Source organism: Felis catus, chromosome D2 (genome assembly GCF_018350175.1).
Source record: "Felis catus isolate Fca126 chromosome D2, F.catus_Fca126_mat1.0, whole genome shotgun sequence".
In the NCBI taxonomy this organism is placed as follows: domain Eukaryota; kingdom Metazoa; phylum Chordata; class Mammalia; order Carnivora; family Felidae; genus Felis; species Felis catus.
The window spans coordinates 31,448,793-31,470,731 of NC_058378.1; the positions used below are offsets into that span (position 1 = coordinate 31,448,793).

Consider the following 21,939-nt stretch of genomic DNA (forward strand, 5'->3'; position numbering starts at 1 on the left):
AGGAAACAACCGAGGTCGTGGAGCCTGGGGGCATACTATGCCTGGAGTCAAGCCACCTCATCCCAGGACCCCACGGCACCAGTGATCTGAGCTCCTCCTGACCCTGTTTACCCTCCCGGCCTTGAGCAGACACTAGGAATGGGCCATATTCTGTGCAAGAGGGGCCCCCAGAGGGCCTTTGGTTTCCCTCCTCATCCCAAGAACCAGTTTCGGATGAACTGGAAAAATGGAGTGCCCGCCCAGAAGTTGCTGACAGGTCTTCCCTGCCGTGTCCAGTAGGGGACCCCCAGCTGCTTCGGCAGAATCAGCACTGTCGTATCTTTATATTGGTTTTACCTCACAAGAGGCTGTTTGCCTTTTTTTTTTTAATGTGTATTTTTGAGAGCGAGGGAAAGAGCACGAGTGAGGGAGGGGCAGAGAGACAGGAAGAGAGTGAATCCCAAGCAGGCTTTGTGTTGTCAGCACAGAGCCCGACGTGGGGCTCGATCTCACAGACCGTGAGGTGACGGCCTGAGCTGAGGTCAAGAGTCCGACGCTTAACCGACTGAGCCACCCAGGCGCCCCAAGGCGGTTCATTTTTTACTCACCTAGGTAAAGCATGATCAGCTGCTAGTTGTGAAAACTCGAGCGGTATCTTTGTTCCCCCAGCCCCCACTCCCTCTCCCACCCTCTGGCTCTGGAAGACACCCGTGTCCCTAGAGCGGCCCATGCTGGTTGGGCCTTTCTCCTGACTGCACTGTCCCTGGCTGTGGCATTCCCCACCTCTTTGGCCCCCGAATACCATGAGACACACCGCTTTCTCTGCTCAGGCAGCAGGAGCGGTTTGGGCATCCATACCCTGGCAGTTGGATTGTGGACCACCTTGTGTCTCTGAGTCTCCATTTCCTCAACTGTGAATGGGATTAAAATGCTTATTTGGAGGGTGAGATTAAAGTTAATATAGGGTGCGAGACCCAGAACAAAGGAGCCCGGCTGAGATGCCACCAAAGAAGTGATGTGGACACAGGAGGCTCCTTAAAAGTCAGGGACGCTGGAGCCAGGAGGCAGGTAATGCCAGGGAGGCAGGGGCCGGTGGCAGCCTCCAGCTCTCCGTCCGGGTCTCCTTCCCTCCTAGAGGAGCTGGGACGAGGGGACAAAGGCACTCCTCGGTGTCCCATGCAGCTGTTCTCTGGGAAAGCCATATTGACTTATAAATGACCAGAGCGGGTGTGGGGCAGCCTGGTGGGAGGGGTGGTGGGTGCAGGCCAGGGAGAGGCCTTGGGAAGGGCTGACGTGGGGGTGTCCTGGACGAGGCCAGCCCTGGGGGATTCCTGGCTGGGCTAGTGGCCAGCGTTTCTGTACGTTTGCTCACTTGGTTTAGGGCAGACCACCCGGCTTCTAGAAAGTTTCCCTGCCTTTGGGTGGCCCGGGACCAAGCAGGGTTGGGTCAGGAAGCTCCAGGGGCCTCTAGAGCTGGGCACCTTCTGCCCATTGTGGTGCTTCTCCAACTGGCAGCCTTCCCAGGGCTCTTCCCAGTGCTCGGCCCAAGAGCGCCTCAGGCCACACGGCCGCGTGGGGCCCTTCCTTCCCGCTCTCCCTTCACAACTGTCAGACCCGCATCGTGGGCCCATCCGAAGGCCCTCCCTGCCTTCTTCCCTCCCCCTTTATCCTTCACAGGGAGTTCCCCAATAAATCTCTCCTACATCTCATCCCTTCTTGGCGTCTGTCACTCTGAGGACCTGATGACGCACCCTCAACTTTTGTCTTGGCGGCCCCCCCCCCCGCCCCCGCGAGAGCAACTGCTTTGTCCCCTCTTTCTGGTGACGGTCAGCTTTCTCTTGGCTCTGGAAAAATGACTGCCTGTCTCCAACCTCATCCGTTCCATTTCCAGCCGGACTCCGTTGTCTGTCTCTTGTACTGCTCTCCCGTCTCACGTGAGGAGCCACGGGTCCTGTTGACGGGGGCCGGGAAATCATGGCTCGGTCTTTGAGGGTAGAGGGGTGGAGGAGAAAGAAGTTGGTACCCCTAAATCTGCATAGGGCGGTGCAAACTTATGGTTATTTTCTAAATAAGAGGGCTGCCCATTTCAGAGTTTTTGGATACGCCCCCTCCAGTGTGTCCCCTGGAAATGTCCTACCTGCATTCCCAAGGAGCAGGTGACGAGCCTACTGTCCCTGCTCTCGTCAGCACTTCCCGTTGCATTTTTTAAAAGTTCTCACCAGTTTGGTAGCTCAAAATACAGCATCTCATACTGGTTTAATTTTATATTCCTTTTAAACAGTACGCGTGAACTGTAGTTCATGGATATTGGACACTTACGTTCTCTTTTCCGAATGGTCCGTGTCTTTCGCCGACTTTTCCTTTGCGGTGTTGGTCTCTTTCTTCTTGATTTGTAAAGATGGTGACCCTTCATTTCCCATATATGCTGCATTATTTCTAGCTTTCAAATATCATCAGACGCACACGTTCCCTTAGAGGGAACGTCCTCTCCATTCTGCTGTGGCCTCCGTCTACACTGCAGCCAGTCCGTCTTCAGATCAGTAACCTTTGCTTATTTTATTCTGTCCTGTAGGAGAGTACTTACTTTGTCAGGCATTGTAGTTGGCTTTGTTGACGGTCATCATCCCATTCAGCGCTCCAACAATACCACAAGGTGGTGGTATGACCCGCATTTTATGGATCGGGATACGGAGGCCGGAGGGCATCTGATTCCAGGCCCTTGCTTATTTCACAGGTGGGTGTTGGAGCCAGCAATACCAGAATCCTCTTTGGTACTGGCATCCCCTTTGACATTGTCAGTGATGGGAATCCTTCTGGAAGGATCCAGAAGGATCCAGAAGGATTCCAGAAGGATCCTTCTGGAAGGATCCAATCCTTCGGTTGGGTGGTGGAGGGGTTGAAGGGGACAGAATGATTTCTTTGAAAGCCCTCCCTTAAGGTCTTGTGGTTCTCGGACTTCATGCTGTTCAAACCCCCACGTACTTTCAAGAGGTTCCCCTCAACACCCACAAGAAGGCTTATTTCCTGTGAGTCATGGTGACAGATTTTCTAAGACATGGGCCTTTTAAGTGTCATCTCGTACCCCCCTTAGCTTATTCTTTCCTTTTCCTACCCTCTGCTCACGTCACCCATGCACAAGGCCTAGGTGACAGCATGTCTGCGCTATCTCAAAGTAACTACCGTTCTGTCTTTGAACTAAACGAGGCCATCTTCTGGGCTGAATTAAACACCCAACGGCTCATGACGGCACCCGCTTCCCCCTTTCCACTCTGACAGTTGAGGTCACCGACCTCTTTTAACTTTTGCCGATTGGATAAGGAAAAAAAAAAACAGTCTTATTTTTATCTTAAAACGACTTTTTCAATTACTAGTGAGATGGAACATCTTTTCACATGTTTATCGGCCCTTTGGGTTTATTCTCTTATGTGTTTATTTTTGTACTAGGTTGTCTTTCTTAAATTAATATGAAAAAATATGCATAAATGTTTAGTATAATCTGTTTAATTCCTGGATAGATAGGTAGATAGATATACAACAAATTCTTTCACCCAGTCGGTCTGGGCTTGCCATTATTTATTTTTGAAGTTTTTAAAAATCTAGCTTTCTACCTCTTTTATTTTTAGTATTTTTTATTTGAGAGAGAGAGAGAATGTGAGTGGGGGAGAGGGGCAGGGGGGAGAGAGAGTATCTTAAGCAGGCTCCACACTCAGCACACAGCCCGACATGGGGCTCGATCCCACCACCCTGGGATCATGACCTGAGCCCAAATCAAGAGTCGGTGGCTCAACCCACTGAGCCACCCAGGCTCCCCGGGGCTTGTAGCCATTTTAGAGGGTACTTTGTCACAGGGAAGCTGTACGTTATGGTGCAGTCAGATTTAGGCACCTTGTATCTTGCCCGGGTTCCAGCTGCCATCTCCCCATCCCATCCCATCCCATCCCATCCCATCCCATCCCATCCCATCGACCTTCTGTCTTTCAGGGATGCGTAGCAATTTCTGACCTCTTCTTACCCTAGCGCTGGCATAGAATTTTCCAAGAGATACACTTCTTATGATATTTAAGGACTTTGGATAAAGGGAAATCAGGGCGTATCTTTAATTTTAATATTTAATTACAAATAGTATATACCATGTGCCTGCCGCTGTGGCATTTAGGGCCCGGGCGGAGAATGAATGGCGGCCTTAGCTTGGATTGTGATGAGGATTGAATGCAAGGACCATACACAGGGATGTGGGCAGGGTTAAGGGGACCAGCTAGGAGTGGGGAGGCACCCAGGAACTATGTGGGGGCAGGTGGTAACCGGCCCTGGACCTGAGTGGGGCGAGGGGCAGCGCAGCAACACCCGAACCTGCTACAGACATCCTCAGGGGCCACTGGGGACCATCCAACAGGAGCTGAGTTGGGGGGGGGAGCAACCACGGCTAGAGCAACTCCACTGAGCACAGGGCCGGTGGGGGTGGGTAAAGGCCCAACTTCTCTCTTCTCCCATCTGCTCACCTGTCAGTGCGTCCCTTTGACTGGCAAAGGTCCCAGCAACATGGTCTGTGGGGTCAGCCTCCAGAGATGGGGAGCGGGGGGGGGGGGGGGGAGAGAGGAACAGAAAATAACCAGGACAGCTTTCTTCCAAGCCCCGCGTGGACGTCACCCCTCCGGTAGCTCCAGGACAGCCCAAGGAAGTAATATTTTCTTGCTATTGGAACTCCCTACTAGAAACTCCTTCGCTTCTGGAATATGGTCCCTGAGGGACCTTGCACTTGCCCTCAGCTGACCTCTTCACTGAGCAGTTGGGAGATCTGAGACTTGAAGGGCAATCCCTCGGCCAAGGTGACGCAGGGAGTCAAGGGCAGAGCCAGCACACCGACTCCCTGCCCGGTGCTCTTTCTTTCCCCTTCCTTTCTAGATCCACCAGAGCATTTAGATTGATGCCAATCACTAACCCAGAGCCTGGAGACCCAAAGAAACTGCCTTTCCTAAGAACCTCCCTGAGTCTGTGGGTGCCTGTCCAGGCCCTCGCTTAAGGAGCCTTCCTGCTTTCTTCACGGAGAGTTCCAGGGCTTCAGAGGCTTGAAGCTGCGTGTAAAAGTGTGTTTATACCGTTTTCTTGGGAGAGGATCCAGAGGTGACATCAGGCTCTCAACCACAAAAACAGTGAAACATAAAAAGTAGGGGGGGGGCTCCATTTTGTGTTCTCTCCGGTGGTTCCCCAACTTTTTTTCTTACCTCGGAGGCATATAGAATTCTCAAAAGAATATGAGGATGTAAAATTCTGCAAAGTAAGCCCATTAAAAAGAAACTAACCACTATCACAACATTCTCATATTATAAAAGGACATTTTAACCACCTCCCCAACCAAATCAAGGACAAATTCTTGGGAGGGGGGTAGTGACAGGCCTTGAAGTAGATAAAGGGGCTGTAACACACTGTCCTCCTGGTCCCTTGTTGTGCTCTTTTGTCCTTGACGGAAAGTGGCAGTATGGCTCTGCCTTTGGAAAGCTCCCTCTGCACCTTCTGCACAGAGAGGCAGCTGCTTAGAGCCTGTGTCCTGGAAGCTGCAGACAGTTCTCCCGAAAGGCACCTGCTGGAGCTGGCGGGGCATGCGCCCTGTGGGGTTCCCGGGGGGTGTTTCCTGGGCTTTCCAGGTGGGGATGAACACGGGTGTGTTTATGAGTTTCACAAAGGGAGGTCACGTGCTTGTCCGTTGGGCTCAATTTTCCCTCAAGGGTTTTGGGAGAGGCCCTGAGCGGCTGGAACAACTTGCTGTCCCCAACCCCTTTGGAAGGGAGACCCTGGTGGGGGAGGGGGGGCCGTGGAGGCCACGAGAGCGCGTATGTGGGGGCCATGCACGAGGACCCCACTCCCTCCCGGTTGCCTGCGTCCCTCCCTCCCTCCCGCACTAGGCTACTGCATTCCAGACAGGCCCTCGTCCCTCCCGCCTTGGATGCCAGCAGGTCAGCGTCAGTGCACTGGCTGGTGTTCTCTCCGCCCCCTCCCCAGGCCCCTTCTCTCCTTGGCTGAGGACAGGCAGGAGGACCTGGCTTCATACAGAGATTTTTCCAGGGAAGGTTCGCTGAGAAGGAAAGTTGGCTCCCCCACCAGGAGCGGGTCTCCTGAGAGCAGTGAGCTGTGGCCCCGGGTCCTTATGTCTCCAGGAGTGATTCCTGAGCCAACAGGTACTGTTGGGCAGCCGATACGTGCCTGACAAACTGCTTCAACCGTTCCAACCTCAGTTTCCCGTTTTCTAAATGGAGCTAATGCTCCCCTGACCCTTGATGCCCCCTCTGAGCTCTGGCAGGATTCCCCAACTGTCTGCACAATTGGAGGCAGGACAGGCATCGGCGCATGAGCGGGACCCCTTTGCGATGCTGCTGCACCCGGTGTGTCTGCAGGTGCTCCCTCATTAGGTCCCACGGAAGCACGCATGTGATCCGAAACCCTGATTTAGCTGCTAGCGTGTCAGGGTCACCGGGCACTTGGAGGAGCAGCTGGTCCCTCAAGGTCACTTAGCAAGTAAGGACGTAGCAGCCCACCCACGCGTCTGTTCTGGGAGGGCTTCGGGAATGCTGTTCAACCCCCATGGTACGAAGAAGGGCCCTTTTGCCCAGTTTTGTCGATACGACAAAGACAATAAACGAATACTTTTTAGAAATAGTCGAGGGGGACATAATTAGGGAAGAAACGACCGGAATGTCTATATCGCTGAGCCTTCGCAAGGAAATCCCTAATATTATTTTCAGATACGCTACAATGATAGTTGAGAATAAGCTACTGTATGACCTGGCTGGGGCCCCTGCAGCACCTGCCTTGAGTACCAGGCAAGAGTCACAGGACTCACTCATAGTTTATAAGCTAATTTGCACAGTTTGCTTCATAAGCACATCTGTACAGTTTTAAATGGTTTCCAAAGGACTTGAAAGCAGTTTGGGTTCTTAACAAAGTGATGGAATCCCCTGCCATCTCGTCTGCCCTGGGAACTGGCTCTGCAGACCGTAGTTTTGTTTTGTTTTTGAAATCACGAACAGATGTTGATGTTTAGACTGCCGGCTCCAGTTAAACACAGGCTTTTCTGCTTCTCCTCTGCCCACCTTGCTCTGTCAGGGGTGGGGGGGGGGGCTCTTGCCGGGCTGGAGTCCTGTCCCCCGGGCCCCCTCCCTTGAGCTGCCTCCAGCGAGGCAGGGAGTCTCCTGGGAGGGGGAGGGACAGCCTGTGGGAAGGAAGAGAGTGGGGTCAGCGTGCCCAGGACGATGCCCCGCTCAGAGAGAGGCTCGGCCCATGCACGCGCCCTGCTTTTCCTTCGGGCTCCCTAGAATTCCCCATCCAGCCTTCCTTACCCTCTTCTGCTCCAGAGGACGGCCAAGGGAGCTGAGGGTATGGCTCGGTGAGTGCCCCAGGGAGGGGAACCACGTATGCCCCTCGTTCTGGCCCCCGGAGAGCCATACGCAGCCTGTGGGAATCATTCCCAAACGCCAAGGAGGGCAGAGGGGGCGGCCAGGGTAGGCTGAGAACCTAGCGTTGCCAGGTGGACCAGGGCAGAGGGAGTGAGGAGCCGGAGGGAGAGGGGAACCCCCGATGAGCCCTCTGCTCTGGCTGCAAGGAAAGGAGAAATTTAGGGCGGTGGGCACCGCTTCGGGTCTGCGGTAGCCGAGGGGTCGATGCCGAGGGAAGACAGACAGGGAGGGGGCGCTGGGGGCAGGAGCAGGACATGTACTCTGGACCATTGGCAGCACAGTCCCTGGTTCGGATCCCACTTTTCCCGGCACTGGGCAACGAGGAACACTGGACAAGTCCTAACACCTTCCTTAGCCTCAGTTTCCTCATCTGTGAAGTGGGGCTCTTGGGAAAGTGAAATGAAACAATACATATTTGCACAGGGCCTGTCCCATAGCAGGCACCTAAGAAATGGCAGATAAAGGCAAAAGCAACCCCCCGCCCCCACCGGAATGCCACCCTCACCTTGACGTTTATTATGAGCTGGTGCCTCTTACGTACCTATGCCTGAGGCCAGAGGCACCTTGGCTGGCTCTGGCGGGAAGTCCCTTTCTCCAAATACATCGGCTCCCCATGCCTCCGTGGGGCAGTGGGGCGGGGGGCCTGTCTGTCTCCAGGGGGAGCCCCAGAAGGTGAGGATGGAGGAACTCACAGCTCCCCACAGCCCAGCCTCAGCATTCCTTGCCTGCTTTGTCAGGAGCCTTGCTCCCTCGCCTGCCCCTGGCTCATAGTCCTTTAGGGGCAGAAATAGACATCAACATTCATTCATTCACTCACCAGTGTTTATTGAGCACCTGCGATATGCCCCCCGCCTGTGATAGGGCTCTGGAGCCTGTTAGGATAAGACAGAAAGACTTAGCATGCTAGGCAAGAGAATCCCGCAGCCCAGGAACAGGTGCCCGCCCGTTCAGCTTTGTGCCCCTGCCCCTGCCAGGCGGGGCCCAGCGCTCTGCAGGGGGAAGGCGGAGTGGCGGGCAGGGCTGGGCTCTTGGCACCTGGGAATGCTTGGGGTTGCCATGGCCCTGCCATGAGTGTAAGGATGGCCTCCCCGGGGCTGGCCAGCCGAGCTGGATCTGTGTTCGAGTTCTGGTTTGAACACAGCAAGGTCAAGGCAGAGGCTAGCTAAGGGGCTAGTGGCAGGCTATGGAAACAGTCTGGTGGGTTGTCAAAAAGTTAAACATGGAACAACCACGTGACCCGGCATTTCTGCTCCTCGGCATGTATCAAAAGTAGCGAAAGCAGGGACTCAAAACAGATACTTGCGCCCCGATGTTCGTAGCAGCGTTATTCGCGATAGTGGAAACGACCCAAGTGCCCAGGGACAGAAGACTGGATGAACAACGTGATGCACACGTACTATGGAATATTATCTGGCCATAAAAGGAATGAAGTCCTGACACGTGCTCTAAGGTGGACGGGTCTTGGGAACATTCTGCTTAGCGACAGGAGCCAGACACAGAAGACAGACATAGTACGATCCCATTCATGTGAGGTTCCTAAAGTAGGCAGATCGGAGACACGGGATAGGGTAGGCGTTACAGGAGGCTGGAGGAGGGGGAGTTATGGTTTGATGGGTACAGAGTTTCTGTTGGAGATGATGAAAAAGGTCCAAGCATAAGTCGAGGTGAGGCTCACACGACGTTGAGGGTGTAAGGTTAACGCGGGTGTTGGGGGTTAACGCCACCGAACGGTGCGCTTACAAATGGCTAAAGTGACAGATATCATGGGGGGCCTGGGTGGCTCGGTTGAGCGTTCAGCTTTGGCTCAGGTCACCATTTCGTGGTTCGTGGGTTCAAGCCCTGTCATCGGGCTCTCTGCTCTGAGCACCGGAGGCTGCTTCGGATTCCCTGTGCCCCCTCTCTTTCTGCCTCTCTCCCATTCATGCTCTCTCTCTCAAAAATAAACATTAAGAAAAAGTGATGAATATGATGCTATATATATTTTATGATATTTAAAAAAAATTTTTTTTAACATACATTTAAAAATTTTTTTTCAAAGTTTATTTATTTTTGGGACAGAGAGAGACAGAGCATGAACGGGGGAGGGGCAGAGAGAGAGGGAGAAACAGAATCGGAAACAGGCTCCAGGCTCCGAGCCATCAGCCCAGAGCCCGACGCGGGGCTCGAACTCACGGACCGCGAGATCGTGACCTGAGCTGAAGTCGGATGCTTAACCGACTGAGCCACCCAGGCGCCCCTATTTTATGACATTTTAAACAAGCGAGTGGCATACAGAGGTGCGTCCCCCGAGAGCAGCCCCCGAAAGTGGGTCCTCTTCGGCCCCTCCGACGCATGAAGATGCTTGTTGAGACTGTTCTGAACACACTCTCGACCTTTCGGGAGTCAGACTATGGCGCAAGTGGAGCAGGTGCGGAACAGGGTGAGGGGAAGGCCCTGGGCTCTCTGGGATCCGTCGTTTCTAAGACGGGGATTCGTGCGTCCACCTCACGGGTTGCTGGACAGATTAAATCACTCATATGTGTCTGCTCCTTAAAACCCCACAGTAAGCGCTCAAGAACGTTACTTATTAGCGTTTCATTTGTGGTGTTGGTGAGGGCAAAAGAATGGAAGCAAAGAGGCGAGGAAAGGCAGGGAGGTCTCAGTTACCCCATCCTGGAAGATGGCTCTACAAAACAAAATCACGTGAAGTCCCCCCCATTGCTGTGGGAGAAGCATAGGCGTGGATGGCCACGATGCCCCTGCTGGGTCACCTTCTCTGCCAGCGAGTGGCAGGACCTTGGGCAAAGGTCCCCAGTCCTAGAGGTGCTGATTCCTGCGAATGTGGACGGGACGAAAGGGGGACAGAGATGATCGCGGGGAGGAGAGGGGGGAGGTCAGGCTCGTTGCGGGATGGCTGAGTCCCACGGGGAGTTTGGGCTTCCCAGGGGCAAAGCCGGTGTCCTGCCAGCGAGCTGACGTCGCTGCCCTTTTAAGAGGAAGCTGGGCACCAGCTGTTGTGCAGATTAACCGTGAGCCCAGATGTGCAGTGGGAGCCCCGCAGTAGACAGATTCCAGTGCAGCCCGCAAAATAACAGCAGCCCTTCTGGGGCCGGCCGGCTGGGTCTCTGGAAAGAGGAAGGCAAGCCAGGCAGGGCTTCTTCCAAGCACGGGGAAGGTGGTGCTCAAGGGGTGTGCCCAGGGGCATTCGGGGTGTTGGGCCCACCCGGCCATGCCCACCGAGGGCCGGAGCCAGCGCCCCCCCCCCCCCCGCCTCCATCCAATCTGGAAAGTGGTGCAGAAACCAGTGTTCTGGCCCCTGGTTCACAGCCGGGGGCCCCGGGATCTGGAGGGGGGCGGTTTGTGTGATCACGGTGTACTACAGAGAAGGGATGGAGGTTGGGGCTCAGGCTCGGCTCAAATTCAAGGTTCACGTGACAGGTTTCTGGCTAGCCTGGGGTCAATGCGTGGCTGAGATCATTTCATTTTGTGGCCTGGCTTGGCTGCTCTCGGGGGGTCCTGTCCGTAATGGGGGTTGACCTCTCTTTGTGTGTGACGCTAATCCCACCCACCCCGTGAGACTCTCAGCTCACCAGGCCCACTCTCCCAATCCCGGACGGTGCCAAGCCAGGCAGGTGCCCAGTCTGGCCCCTGCCTGTGTGTGGCCGTGGCAACCTCGGCTGGAAAAGGCCTCATCAGGCAGCAGGGTGGCAGGGGGGGCGTGGAGAGGGATCCCATGAGCAGGTCAAAGGGGCGGGTCTGCCCTTCTGGGGTCACAACCTGCCTCGGCCGAGTGGGCATCAGCTGTGCCCGGAGAAAGAACTGCCCGGCCGGAGCCGGCTCAGGTGTGCCTGGGGCCGCTGAGAAGTGAGAGGCCTGGGTGGGTACAGGGAAGGGCTACCCATCAACTTACCTCCAGGCTCTCGTTAGTGTTGTCACTATCAAGAGAGGGGGCGGCTGGGCCACCGGGCGGTGTGTGGTCCTTTCGTGGCAGCCTCACAGAGGGAGGGGTAAGGACAGCCACTGCCGGCACTGGAACCAGCCCAGGGGTTGGTCCTTCTGCCCGACCGAGCCGCGGACAGAGGCTTTAGACACCCAGAAACCCTGATCCGCTACTAGGACTGGAGGCGATACATGTGTGATGCGAGGGCTCACAGTGTAGAGCAGCTACCTCTAGAGGTGATGAGCCTCCTGCCTCTGGGAGAGTTCAAGCACAGGCCGGAAGACTGGCGGGTTTCATCTGCTTATTCGTTCATTTATGCCGCTGATCATCCATCCAGTGTTTTCCAGGCATCAAACTTACGCCAGGTGCTGGACGGGTTGATTCAACTGTGACTAAGATAGAAATGGCCCTTGCCCTTACAGTGGGCCGTGACCTAGACCTGGAAGCCAGGGAAGGCTTCCTGGAGGAAACTACCTTTTTTTTTTTTTTTTTTTTTTTTTTTGAGAGAGAAAGCATGGAAGGGGCAGAGAGAGACAGAGAAAGAGAGGGAAAATCCCAGCAGGCTCTGCACCGTCACTGTGGAGCTCGATGACGGGCTCAAACTCACGAACCGTGAGATCCTGACCTGAGCCAAAGCTGTATGCTTAACCAACTGAGCCCTCCAGATGTACCAGAAACTACCTTTGAAACTGAACCCTGAAGGCTGAGAAGGACCTAGGGTAGAGACGAGTTCCAGAAAGAGGAGGCAGCATGTGGGAAGGGCTAGAGAGAGCATGGCCAGCAGAGGAAGCAGTAAGTTCAGTGATACAGGGCGAGGGCAGAGTTGAGAGCGAGGTCAGTATGTGGGACTTGTTAGCGAGTCTGGGCCCCACAAAGAGCGAGTGAAGAGTTTTAAAGATATTTTCTTTTTAGATTTTTTTAAGTTTATTTATTTTTGAGTGAGGGGGAGGGAGCGGGAGCAGGGGAGGGACAGAGAGAGAGGGAGACGGAATCCCAAGCAGGCTCTGCACCATCAGCACAAAGCCCGACGTGGGGCTCGAACTCACAGACCTGTGAGATCATGACCTGAGCCGAGCCCAAGAGCCGGACGGACGCTCAACCGACTGAGCCACCCAGGTCCCCCGTGAAGAGTTTTAAGCAAAGCGATGATGTAATCAGATGTGTGTCTCAGCTGGTTTCTCCAGAGGCACACCTTGAGACAGGGATTCCCAGGCAGGTAGTTTATATGGAGAGGTGATTCCAGAAAATACCCAGTAGGAGAAGGAGGAATTGAGACCGGGAAGGAGGCCAGCCGAGAAAGCGTAGGTGGTGAGGCAAGTCGCCGCTGTGGCCTTGGCAGCTTAACCCTGCTGGGGAACCCTGGGAGTCGGCGTAGAACATGTCCCCCCAACCGGCCGCGAGGGAGCTGGACCATTTATACGCCACCTGCTTCCTATCGGCCGTTGGGTGAAGGCTGTTCTGGGACGGGTGGTGCTTGGACACGGGCCCCGAGCACCTCTGGCTTCTCCAGGGGGCAGGTGCAGTGGGCCCCGCACAGGCCCTCCGGCAGAGCCGTGGGCCACGGGAACGTGGGCTGGGTGCCGGCTCCAGGGCGGCTGGGGGTGGGGGGGGGGGTTGGCCCCGAGGATCGGACAGGAGCCCAGCGATCAGTGAAGAGGCGGCAGGAAGACACGTCCAGGAGATGTTGCTGTCCCAGAGAGGCTGTGGTGATGAGCACCAGGGGACAAAGGTCAGCGTGAGGAAATGCCCGGTCTTGGTGGCAGACGTGGCGGGATCAACACTGGGGAGAGGATGTGCAGCCTCTCAGAACGGCAAGGGCCCTGCACCTCACCCAGGGCCCTCCCCTCCACCCACACCCCCCCCCCCCACTGCCTGTTCTCCAGCAGGTCCCCGTGGGCTCACACACGCCAGACCCTGACTCAGCCTCCAGGGCAGCAGGGCCACACCTCAGGGACCACGCAGGTGTCTGCAGGGAGATGAAGTGCTGTAAAGGAATCATTGAAAAAAAAAAACAAAAAAACAAGCAAAAACTGGGCCGTGCTCAGCGCCAGCCTCCCGTCTTAGGAGAGATCACCGGGGCCTAAGAGGGGGCATGAGAGAAAGGCAATGCAGCCGAGCCCCCCCAGCTGGATGCCAGCCTGCTCCCCCTACCGTCCTTCATGTCCACATCTGTCTCCCCCATCAGACAGGCCGGAAGAGGCCAGACGCTGTGCGTGGCTGGTGGACGGGACCCGATTTCCAGACGGTGCTCCGTAACCCTGTGTATGACCATCTGTGAAACGATGGGGCCTGTGGACGGTCCCAGCCCTTCGGTGCTCCATGCCCTTGGGAAAGGGGAGGGAGGTGCTGGGGACAATTGAGCAGTGCTTCTAAGGCTGGGCCAGCAGAATGGGGCGGGCGGGAGGCTGGGAAAGGGGATGGGGGGGTTGGAGTAGCCAGGGGAGAAGACAGGATGCCGTGTCATCAACCAGGGTTTTTATTGGCCAAAAAGAGATGCTGGGTCTGGGTGAAATTAGTAGAAAAGGAATTTAGCTCTAACCAATGACCGATGGGAGGTGGTGTCCTGATGTCCACCTCCCTCCACCCCGAGCTGGGATGACCCTGAGGTGTGTGTTCATTGGCCACTTGCTGAATGTGGGCCGCCCTCCCCCCCCCCCCCCCCCCAGCCAGGCTTCCTGAGATTGCCTGTCCCATAAATCACCTGGTTGCAAATCCTAGGCTCACTTCTGCTTCTGCCAGGACCCCACACGGGGGGCGGGGGCATCCCACAAGTCCCGTCATGTGTCCTTTCCTAGCTGCAGAGGACGATGGGGAAGCAAGAATCAGGCATTTTCAGCCGCAGGGAGTGGGAGTGGCTCGCGTCTCTTCTCGGCGATCAAATCCCACAGACCGGGTGGCTTACAAACAGGAGAAATCTACGTCTCACGGTTCCGGAGTCTGGAAGTCCCCGCTCAAGGTGCTGGCGGATTCGGTTGGGCCCGTTTTCTGTTTGTAGAGAGCACGTTCTCATGTGCCCTCAGACGGTAGAAGGGCCTGGGATCTTGGGGCTTCTTTGGTAGGGGCTCTATTTCCACTCATGTTCCCTCCCAAAGCCCCCCCCCCCATCACCTCAGGGACTATGATTTCAGCATAGTTGAGGGGACACAAACATTTAGACCATAGCAGAAGCCGATGGCAAATTCAAATTATAATAATTTCCGGAAGGTCTGTTCATAGAGGGCCCGTTTACAAAGGTGTGGGGAGCTGTGGAGAAGCACAAACCTAGTGTGACAACTCAGGATTAGTCCGGTGGGGGTCTAAAGGATGAGAGAGGGTGCGGTTGCTGGAACCCAGAAAGAGGGGGACAGGCAGAGGCCTCCTGGGGAGGAGGAGTGACCTGGCTAGCCCACGGCCACCTCACGGGGGAGGGGAGCAAACGCACTCTCCGTGCCCGCATCTCCTGCCCACTGACAGACGGTGCAGACAGATCGGCGTCCCGGGCCAGAGCAGGGTGACGGCGTGGGGACAGAACCTCAGAAGGACAAACGGAAGCTATCTGGCACGGCACAGAATCTCCGGGACGAACAAGTGGCCTCGGGTGTGACAGTCTCCCATTGTCTGCGTGGGGGTAGAGGTGAACAATGTCATACTGGGTCTTGAATTAGGGCTGAGGGTACCAGAGCTGCCCCTCAACAACATCGGGCTGTTCCTCGTCCTTGGTCATCCGACACCTTTTCACCAGTCTCTCCAAAGCTGTGCGTGCCCGGGACTCAGAGCCCCGGCTCTGCCAGGAACTTCCGTAACCACGGTTCCGTCCCTCCCTCTGGGTCTCAGCTTCCCTATGTGCAAAACCAGGAGGGTTAGCAAGATACCCTCTCAGTACCCTTTATGTGGCACCGACCTTCTAGAAAGGCTCGTGGCCCCCTGCCAAAGCATCCTAAGATGGGAGTCAAACGAAGAGTGTCCTTTTGGGGAAACCCAGGCCCAGGGGACAAAGGGATTGCTGGAGGTCAGTGATCATGTGGGCACGTAAACAAGTCTCCCCCTTTGGTTGGGGCTGTCCCCTGGGCCGGGCCTGCCCTGCCCCGGCTCTCCCCAAGGGGTACGGCCCACACCCGTGTTTATTTTCAATTAGTGCAGCAGCCAGCATGACGTTTCAGGATTTTTTCTGGTGCTCTTGTCTGTGTGTGTGGCTGTGAACGGAAAGGTGTAAAAATGTTGGCTTCTACCCGGCCAGTCCCTCCTGCCCTACTCGGGGATCCAGGGTGAGAGTGAGATCACTGCTGAGCTTTTGAGAGTACAGGTCCACCCAAACCTCAAAGGGCTTCATTTGTAGGGAGTTTCAAAGACAGGAGGCCGTGCCAGCAAATCTGAGCCCCTCTGACAGCCGCCCCGCACAGCCAAATCCTGCTAATTCTGGGAGGCAGGGATCTTGCCACCCACCCCCGAGGGCCCGTGTTCTATAAGGCCTGTGTCCCAGGCGCCCGAAACAAAGACCACTTCATTCGACGGTGCAACCGGAGACTCGGGGGCTTACCGGACGCCAAGGCCAGGAAGCCTCGGCCACCACCTTGTTGGAACCACCGCCTTCTCCCCTCGAACTGAGCGACAGGCGAGAGGGAGCCCTCCGCCTTTCAAATGGGTTCTGTTGAAATTACAGTTTTCAAACCGACGGCTCTGGGTCGATCATGGCCCGCACACACGTTCTCTTTGGCTTGGGCCATGTTTGGCCCTGTAGGTTTATTTTTATTTTTATTGCTTCTTTATTTTTGAAGGAGACAGAGAGAGAGAGAGACAGAGCACGAGCGGGGGAGGAGCAGAGAGAGAGGGAGACACAGAACCCGAAGCAGGCTCCAGAGCAGAACCCGACGTGGGGCTCGAACTCACGGACCGCGAGATCATGACCTGAGCCGAAGTCGGACGCTCAACCGACTGAGCCACGCGGGCGCCCCTGGGTTTATTTTTACAAAGGGAGATGCATTGCCAACAATCAAAGAAGTGAAGTTGGGGTTTCTGGTTGCTTTCAGAAACTGGAGGACCTGCCAGGCCCGGACTCACGTTCCTGCACAGGGATGCTTGGCGGGCACACAGCCTCCGGCCCCCTCTAGATAAAGCATTTGCTCTTCAGCTCCACCTGGTCCTCGCCATTTCCTGATGCCTCCCGGCCGGGACCTGAGTGTGTGTTGCCTCTGATCACTGAGCTTGTGCTGCTGTTTCTTGAATTAAGAGTTATGAGGGAAGCAAACTCTTTGGGGTCCCCCCCCCCATTTCCAACCAAAGTGGAAACCTGCCCCAGGGCGAGCCGCCTGTCCTAGAGGATTGCTGATGTGGAAGTTGGTCTCCAGGACCACGTTCGGGCCCCATCCTCCCCTCTGCCACAACCGTCACTGTCGTGGTCAACGTCACGTCACGTTTCTTAGTCCTCCGTCAGGCTGTGCACGCATGAGGCAGGTCCAGACGGCCTTTGATTTGCCGGAGGGGCAAAGCTTGGCGCGTAAAGACGACAGACCAAGGAGAGCAGGTGGGGCGGGCAGGGTCAGACCCGACTCGATGAAGGACTCGGCCGCCAGCAAGGGCTGCGAAAGGAAGCCGTGCAATGATACCACGTAGCCTGGGAGGAAGAGTCTCCTAGCCAGCTCCTGGCCTAAGCGGTGGCCTGGCGCCGGCTCATTTCCAGGGCTCGACAAGATCAGGAGGCTAAGGCAGTTTGGACAGCAGTCTCAGGGCCGGCCTGTGAATTCAGCCACTTCACTGGGGGACAGCGGCGGGGGGGGGGGGGGGGGGGGGCGGACGTAAGCCTCAGTTTTCCATCTAATGGGTATATGAGCATCGGTCCTGGCTCCCTCTGTGAGAACCCCTTCAGGCCAGGCCCACGTGTCCTCTCGAGGCTGGCTCTTCTCACCACACCGGCCCACTCCGGTTTCCGGGAAGCTCCCCCAGAAGACCGTGGGGGGCATACTCCAGGCAGGTGTCCCCCTTCAGGTGAGGCAAGCACTTGGCATGGTAGGAGAATCTCAGGTGACCGTGGGACAGGCCACACCTCACCTCGTGCAAGCCAGACCGTGGGTTCTGGTCACAGGTGCCGAGGAGGTCATCGTCCCAGCCGTGGTCTTGGTCCCAGACCTGCACCCTCAGGGGACCCCCGGTGGACAGGATCACGTCCCCGAAGTCCAGCCGCGTCATCCACTTGGGGTTGTTATCGTTCCACACTGTGCTCACTCTCAGCTCCTGGCCTCCAAAGAAGACCTTCAGGTAGGCGTCCGTCCTAGTGAAAGAGTCTCCCCACAGGCCTGACGCCTGGAAGTTCATGACCTCCAAGTGGGCCAGGCCCCTCTGCCGGGGACAGCAGTCCTGGTTGGTGACCGCTGAGCCGTGGCAGACACACTGGCATGGGTTGTGGGGGCTCTTCTTCTGCCCCAGGGGGCAAGGCCTGCTACAGTCCTTCCAGCGGGCCCTGTCCATCACGTACTTGCTCACGGCCTGTCGCAGGGCCTCCCGCCGCGGGTCCTGGCTCTCCAGGAGCACATGCAGAGGCTCCAGGGTGTAGTCCACCAGGCTGGGTCTGTCCAGCAGCGAGGCGACCCAGGCCGAGAACTGCTCGGGCCCGGCCTGGTCCCCAAACAGCAGGTCACTTACGGAGGTGTGGTGGCCGCCAACTATTTCGGAAAAGCGCTCCCGATAGGCCTGGTGGAAGGAGGTGGTTATCTTGTGGTGCTTCTTCTTCTCCTCACAGGCCTTGAGTTCCGATGAAGAGTCGGCACGGCCACTTATGCTGACCTGGGCCTCGACGGCCAGGCAGTCCTCCACCTCTTTGGCCCCGAGCCCGTCCAGGGCCAGCTCACAGGTGCGCAGGGCGGTGAGGGCCGAGATCCGGCCGCCCAGCTCCATGGACCGGATGAAGTGGGTGCCGTAGTTGGAGATGAGCCGGAGGTAGTCGGCCTCGGTGGAGGTGTTGAAGTCGGGGGGCAGGTCTCTGACGACCCTCTGGAAATTGGGGTGGAGTGGGGGAGAGTGTACCAGGTGAGAGCTAAAGGGAGAGAGAAACATCAGATGGCCAGCAGTGGTTAGTCTCCCCCTCGGCCATCCCTCAAGGCTGCCCAAGGTCACGTGGAACTGATAGAGAGCTGGAACCCAGGCGGCCTGGCTCCAAGCCCGAGCTCCGAACCAGTGAGCTGGCGGGGAAGCCCATCCTGTCTGTTGTCCCTTGGTAACCTAGGTATGCTGTATAGGTATTTCTGCGTGTCCTTTCCAAAATAAGGTTTTCTTCTTTCCTTTTTATTTTCTGGTTATAAAAGTGACGATGCTGCACCGATGATGACCCTCTAGCTTTGGAAACTAGTCCTGTGGCCTTTGTCCATCTGTCCCCTGGATTGGGTGCCTGACTGCTCTGGCCACACGGGAAGATGGCACCCTGTCTCACTGTGAGAGGAACCAGGGTGGTTGGCTCGGGTCCTCCACGGAGACCATGCATTTCTGGGGTGTGGGACCTACGTCCCTGAGGGCTGGGGTTGTGACCGCTGTTGTTTGGTGCCGTGGCCCGAATTCCCACCACAGAGCCCGACACATGACAGCCACGAATTGTGGCTGAACGTGCGAATGAGGCCCAGCGGTGGGAAGTCTCCTGCCAGGTCTCCTGCCCACAGGACAGAGGGGACTCAGTAGATCTGAATGGCACCGTGTTGGGCGTCTTAGCATGGCCTTGCTTGCTTCTTCTCCGCCTGTTCTCTCCCGGGGCTCTTCGTGTTCAGGGTCACCGGGGAGGAGGCCCGAGGGCACCGTACCAGCCAGTGTGCAGGTTCCCCCGCCGAGTTCCCCCTGCCACCATTCCAGGGCTCCCAGACCACTCCGAGTTTCCCACACCTTTTCCCAAGCCCCTTCTCACCACCCCCCACCCCCCACCCCCCGCGGCTCTCACCTGTAGAAGCGACATTCCACCAAGTCAGTGCTGAAGCTGTACTGGTCGTGGAAGGTCTTCTGGGCCGCGAAGTTGGCCATGTGGGAGTGCGAGCCAGCCACGGTCACATGCACGTTGGCGCTGGGTTTGGGAGACACGTCCAGCCCCACCCGCCAGTCGTTGCGGATGTTGCTGGCTGCTTCCCTGGCCACGGCCTCGGTGGAACTGGCCTTGGCCCTGACCACTTGGCGCTGGCAGCCTGAGCCCTGGGCGCGCCAGTCAGTCAGTGCCAGAGGGAGGCGCTGAAGGGCGCCCTGTTTCAGGACGTTGTGGCAGAGAGTGCAGGTGCCGTCGGGCCGCAGGAAGCTCTCTGTGTCCACCGGGAAGGAGCCCGAGCGCCTGAGACTGGTCACGTCCACGCCCTCCCCAGCCAGCATTGAGCCGGGCACAAACGGACGGTTGCGGCGGCACTCGGAGCGGGCGGCCGTGTGGCAGGGGGCTGGGGCGGGGCGGGGCAGCAGCAGGAGGAGGAGGCCTGGGAGGAGCACGCAGGCACCCATGGAGCTGTGGAGACGGGGGCGTCTGGGCTTCGGGAAGCTGTGGGCAGAGGTACGGAGGGTGAACTGTCAGGCTGTATGGGATGGAGAGGGAACGCGCTATCTCCAAAGTGACTGAGTGCCCGAGCCGCGATGACCTTTGCAGACCTGGCCCATCCATCCCCCACGTGTACGGATGGGCCCAGGATGGGAAGTGACGCGCCCGAGGTCACACAGCCAGGAGGAGCCCCTTGCTAGGGTTTCATTATTGAAGGCCTAACGGGGGATCCAGATTGATGGCTTTGTCCCCAGGACCACAGATGCTGCTTGTGGGGATGGGGCTCTGCACACAGAGGAGGGGACAGAGAGTAGATATAGCAAACTTGGGGAGGGACCTGGGACTCTAAAGAAGCCCGGATTCTGGAGAAGTGTCATGTGGGCCCCAGAACAAGCATGCTTTTCCCGCCCCACCTCTCCCACTCTCTGTCTGTCTGTCTGTCTCCCACAAGGCCCTTAATGGGATTGGATAAGAAAAAACGCACTGCCCTTATTCTCCCCACCTTCCCTTTGCGGTCCACTCTTGAGCTTCATGGGAGAGCGGCAGCCTGAATTCGGATGTGCCTATGCCCTCGCATCCTGTGTGGGGAGGCCCGGCAAGTCCCCCCTCCAGATCTCCTGGCGTCCCCACCTCCTTTGGCATCGCCTTGCCCTGTGGCACTCAGGCAGTGTATGCGAGCTACCTATGTGTTGCCTCCTATCAGACAACCATAAGCTAGAAGCTTCTTCCCTGTTTTGAGGTGGCTCGGGAGCCTTACGTGGACCTGTTTGTAATCCGGGGTCTCCAGGCCCTACCCCTATCCAAACTGGACGCCTCGGAGGCCTGTCTCTTCCAGCACCTTCCAGGGACCCCAGCTCCTCTGAAACATGGGGACTCACCCACAGGAGTCACTGGGGTGGTGGGGTTCCGGCCCCAGAGAGATAAATGGGAGAAGGGCAATCTTTCAAAGGCCCACAGGCCATCCCACTTAGGAGGCCTGTACGGTTCGTAACCTTAATCCACGGAGCTCCGTCTCCATCCCGGTCCTCCTCGTATTCTCTCCCAGGGAGCCTCATTCCAGCTTTCTGAGCGGCTCTCCCCGTCAGCACTGGACGGGGCCTTACGGACGATGCCTTGTAACCTCTCCGTTTCCTATATGAGGAAACTGAGGCCCAGAGTGGGCGTGAGGACGCTCGGCGAGTCGGTGACCGAGCACAGTCTCGCGGGTCCCGGCACTTCCTGCTCCATCAGGCTCCTCCCCGGACAGAGTGGCCTCACTCCCGCGCCTCTCCATCCCCATCCGGGGGCTCCCAGCCTCCCTGCCACCCACCTTCCTCCCTACCTGGAGTCCTGTGTTGAGACGCTCCCCCACAGACACTGTCTCCCCGACGAGAGGCTCCTGAAATGGTGGTGTCAGCCCCCGGGGAGGCTCACCACACAGCTCATCACCCAAGCCACCGTTCACATCACTTCTGCTTCCTGCCCCGCCCCTCCAGCTGTGGTCACGGGTCCCCTCTGCTCTCCCCTCCCACCAGCACCCACCTTGTGCTCATCTCCTCATCCGGCCTTTCTGACAACCCTCAGGAAATGAAGCCGCGTCTCATCCAACAAGTAGAGCTGCCCCGGGGCGTGGGGGGCCTGGGCAAACAGGTGAGGCTTGGTGTGGCACTAACACAAGGACTTTGAGCTTCAGCTCTGGGTTGCTGAGCAGGCCGGCAGGGCCCATTCCCCTGCTTCTGATCTACGGCATCACATAAGACACGTAAGGGGCGGTACAAGGTAGGAGCTCACCGCCGAGGCTTAGGAGCCCACGGCCTGGGCCTGGGCCAGCTCAGTTGTGCTCTCGCTGTGTGGCCTGGCAAGCCATTTTGGCCTCTCTGTGCCTCAGCTAGAAAGGGAGATCCTTGTAATGCAGACCCTATGGGTTATGAACAACAGGGGGTTACTATGGGTGAAGTTCTTAGAACCGTGCCTGGCCCTGAGCAAGGGTGACCATTCCCTCCTCCCCAAACAGGGGGGCACGAAATAAACCCCCTGGCCCACTTCCTAGCCACACCTGCATTCCAGCCCGGCCCCCGGGCTCTGAACCCCAAACACTACTCCAGGAGACGGTTTCCTGTTCCCCCCTTTTGTGAGGCGAACCGGTG

At 57.1% G+C, this 21,939-nt stretch overlaps 1 protein-coding gene and 1 long non-coding RNA gene across 3 annotated transcripts; one reads left to right on the plus strand and one right to left on the minus strand.

Moving 5' to 3' along the window:
• The first annotated feature begins 480 nt into the window (after positions 1-480).
• LOC109492486 lies at positions 481-9,542 on the plus strand. The gene is made up of 3 exons (XR_002146375.3): positions 481-2,713; positions 4,882-7,357; positions 9,486-9,542. It is a non-coding gene; the product is annotated as an uncharacterized LOC109492486 (long non-coding RNA).
• A 7,557-nt stretch (positions 9,543-17,099) lies between these two features.
• PRF1 (perforin 1) lies at positions 17,100-21,286 on the minus strand. Of its 2 annotated transcripts, XM_006937817.4 has the most exons (3): positions 21,135-21,286; positions 19,241-19,816; positions 17,100-18,352 (listed from the first exon to the last, which is right to left on the minus strand). In XM_006937817.4, the coding sequence occupies exons 2-3, from the start codon at positions 19,777-19,779 to the stop codon at positions 17,224-17,226; spliced, it is 1,668 nt and encodes a 555-aa protein (XP_006937879.1). In that variant the 5' UTR covers positions 19,780-19,816; positions 21,135-21,286; the 3' UTR covers positions 17,100-17,223.
• Positions 21,287-21,939: the final 653 nt, after the last annotated feature.